At 63.6% G+C, this 2,534-nt stretch overlaps 1 protein-coding gene across 1 annotated transcript in view; it reads right to left on the minus strand.

Annotated features, from left to right (window-relative positions):
• Positions 1-6: 6 nt before the first annotated feature.
• DPP9 (dipeptidyl peptidase 9) overlaps positions 7-2,534 on the minus strand; it is a 63,986-nt gene continuing 61,458 nt past the window's right edge. The window contains 2 exon segments of the mRNA XM_027769611.1: positions 7-632; positions 2,120-2,231. Of these exon segments, the coding sequence (XP_027625412.1) occupies positions 540-632; positions 2,120-2,231 (205 nt within the window). The 3' untranslated portion in view covers positions 7-539.

A 2,534-nucleotide genomic window follows, 5' to 3' on the forward strand; every position in this document is an offset into this window, starting at 1 on the left:
GGGCAGCCCGCCGGCTCCGCTCCTTCGGGAAGGCGGGGTCCCCAGGAGCTGGGCTGACACCCTGCGGCCTGGCTGTGACTCCCATCTCGGTTTAGGCACCCCTTGCCGAATTTTAAATAGCTGTAAAAATGCCCCCCAAACAAACATGAATATGAAGTGGGGGGCTGGCGGGGAGGGCAGGCAATCTCATGCTTCTGTGCTGGGGCTGTGGCCAGCCTGGGGACCTGGGGACTGGAGCAGGGCTGGCTCCCCGGGCTTCTCCAAGACCCTCAGCCCAGGCGGCCCCAGCGCTGGCCTCCTCCTCCTGGTCCCAGAAGCCTGGGAAGGAGGGGCCCCTCGGGCGGGGCGGGGCCGGGGGTATCGGCCCCCACTTCTGTCCAGGCACCCCAGAAGCTGCGGCGGGAGCACCAGGAGCGTTTCCGAAACGGTAGAAGGCTAGAAGGCGGAGGCGGCGAGTGGGAGGGCGGCCGGCGGGGCAGGGAGGGCCTGGCGCCGCCCTGGGCCCCGCCCGGGCCGGCCTCCTGTGCTCTGCACGTGGCTCAGAGGTGCTCTTGGAGAAAGTGCAGCAGCGTCACCTCGTAGTGCTCCCCGGACTCCGGGCAGCGGATACTGTGGCGCTCGTTCGGGTAGATCTGGGGAGAGAGGGAGCAGCTGGGCCCCGCCCCCCGCACCTGGCCGCTCCCCAGGGCTGGCTCCGGGCTGCCCCACTACCCCTCCTAAGGCTGGGCTCCTGCGGCAGTGGGCCGGGGTGGAGTCCGCGAGATGTGCGTTCTAAAGTCCAAGCGGGGCTGAGCGGGTGGGTGGCCTTGCGGTCACGTCGCTGGACGCACACATGGCTGACCGCTGCGAGTACCAGGCCTGGTGCTTGAAACTCACACCAGGTGCGTGTGGATGCGTGCCCCAAACCGGAGGAATGGAACGGAGAAGAGACAGCCGTGGGGCCCTCCCCCCTGGAGGGAGATTTCTCACTTTCCCTCTCACGGTCTCTCTCTGGCATGCACATATGCCCAAAGGCAAAAACCGCTATAAATAAATAAATTAATAAATATATATTTAAAAAAGGCACGTGCGGGGCCAGCCAGTGGTCCGATTCTCTCCCTTCTGGCAAAACTTATAGAAAAAAAAAATATGAGCCCCTGCCTCTCACAGGGACGGGGCTGAAGGAGGGCATGGTGTCAGAGGACAGGCCCTCGGGGGACCAATCCAGCTCTCCCCGTGCTAATGGCACTGGAATCCCCGCTGCCCCGTGGGGAAACCTGCTCCAGGCTTTCCCCAAACCGGGCCTTGGTCTCATTCCCTTCTGTCTCCACGTGCTTCACCTCCACCACACCCCCGGCCCCCATGGCTGCCATCCACAGGACTGGCACAGCGACAATTCACAGCAAGAGCTCACAGTCCGGCCAGGGCGCCTCTGGGCGGGACCCAGCCTGCGCCTGGCCCCTTATCACAGAAGCCCCGCCCCTCACCCGAGGCCCCACCCCTCACAGGCCATGCCAATTTCTCCTGCCCTTCCAGACCTGCCCCTCACCACCGAAGCCCCACCTCTCACCAGAACCTGCCAATTGCTGACGCCCTCCCAGGCGTGCCTCTTATTACCTAAGCCCTGTCCCTCACCTGAAGCTGAGTCCCCAACCGAGGCTGGCCTTGCTGCTGAAGCCCCACCCCTCAAAAGGCCCCACCCAGACCACTAAAGGCCCCCTAGCCCCACCCCATTCCAGTGAAGCCCCCCCCAAGCCCCGCCCACAGCTCCAGGGTCAAGGTGCCTGATCCAGGAACTGCTCACCCACCCCACACCCCTAAAGGGCACCTCCAGAGGCAGTCCGACCCCCTCAGTACAGCCCCAGGGAAACTTCTGACCCATTTTCTTTAAAGCTCGCCACTTGGTTCAAATGAACAAGGGCGAGTGGTCTCTGCCTCCAGACCAGGTCCCGGGCTCCGTGGGGTGGTCAGGAACCCCACCACCCTCTCCGGGATGCGATCTCATGCTTGTTGAATAAGTGAGGAAGGGATGTGGACACTCCCGAGGGGCAGTTCAGTGCAGTGGAGGAGGAGCTGTCACAGGTTGCAAATAGTGGGGCGCGTCCTTACTGCCCACCCCAACAGGCCTGTAGCCACCCACCTGGAGCTGGTAGGGTTTTCCCGCCCGGATCAGCTGGGAGACGAGGAAGTTCGTGTGGAAAAAGTGCACGTTCTCATCCAGGAAACCGTGGAGAATGAGCAGGCGGTTGGGCCTGGAAAACATGGAAGGGGAAGGGTTCAAGGCCAGGGACCGTCAGCAGGGCAAGGAGACGCCCCGGGCTTGGCGTCTGGCTTCACATGCCCACGCCCATGGCCTGGGTGTCTGTCTCAGCCCCAGCATGGCAGCTAGGAGGGAAATCTGGAAGCCTCCTGGCTTCCAGGCCGGGAAGGGGAAGGAGAGCATAGCTCTGCGAGGACCGAGGACCAGCAGAGGCCAGGGCAGCTTTGGCTGGGGTTCTGGGAGGGCCAAATGCCCTAGGCCCGTGGTGCCACCTGCTCCCGAGCACCTGGCATTC

The sequence above is a fragment of the Tupaia chinensis genome, unplaced genomic scaffold (genome assembly GCF_000334495.1).
Source record: "Tupaia chinensis unplaced genomic scaffold, TupChi_1.0 Scaffold149964_2, whole genome shotgun sequence".
NCBI lineage: Eukaryota > Metazoa > Chordata > Mammalia > Scandentia > Tupaiidae > Tupaia > Tupaia belangeri.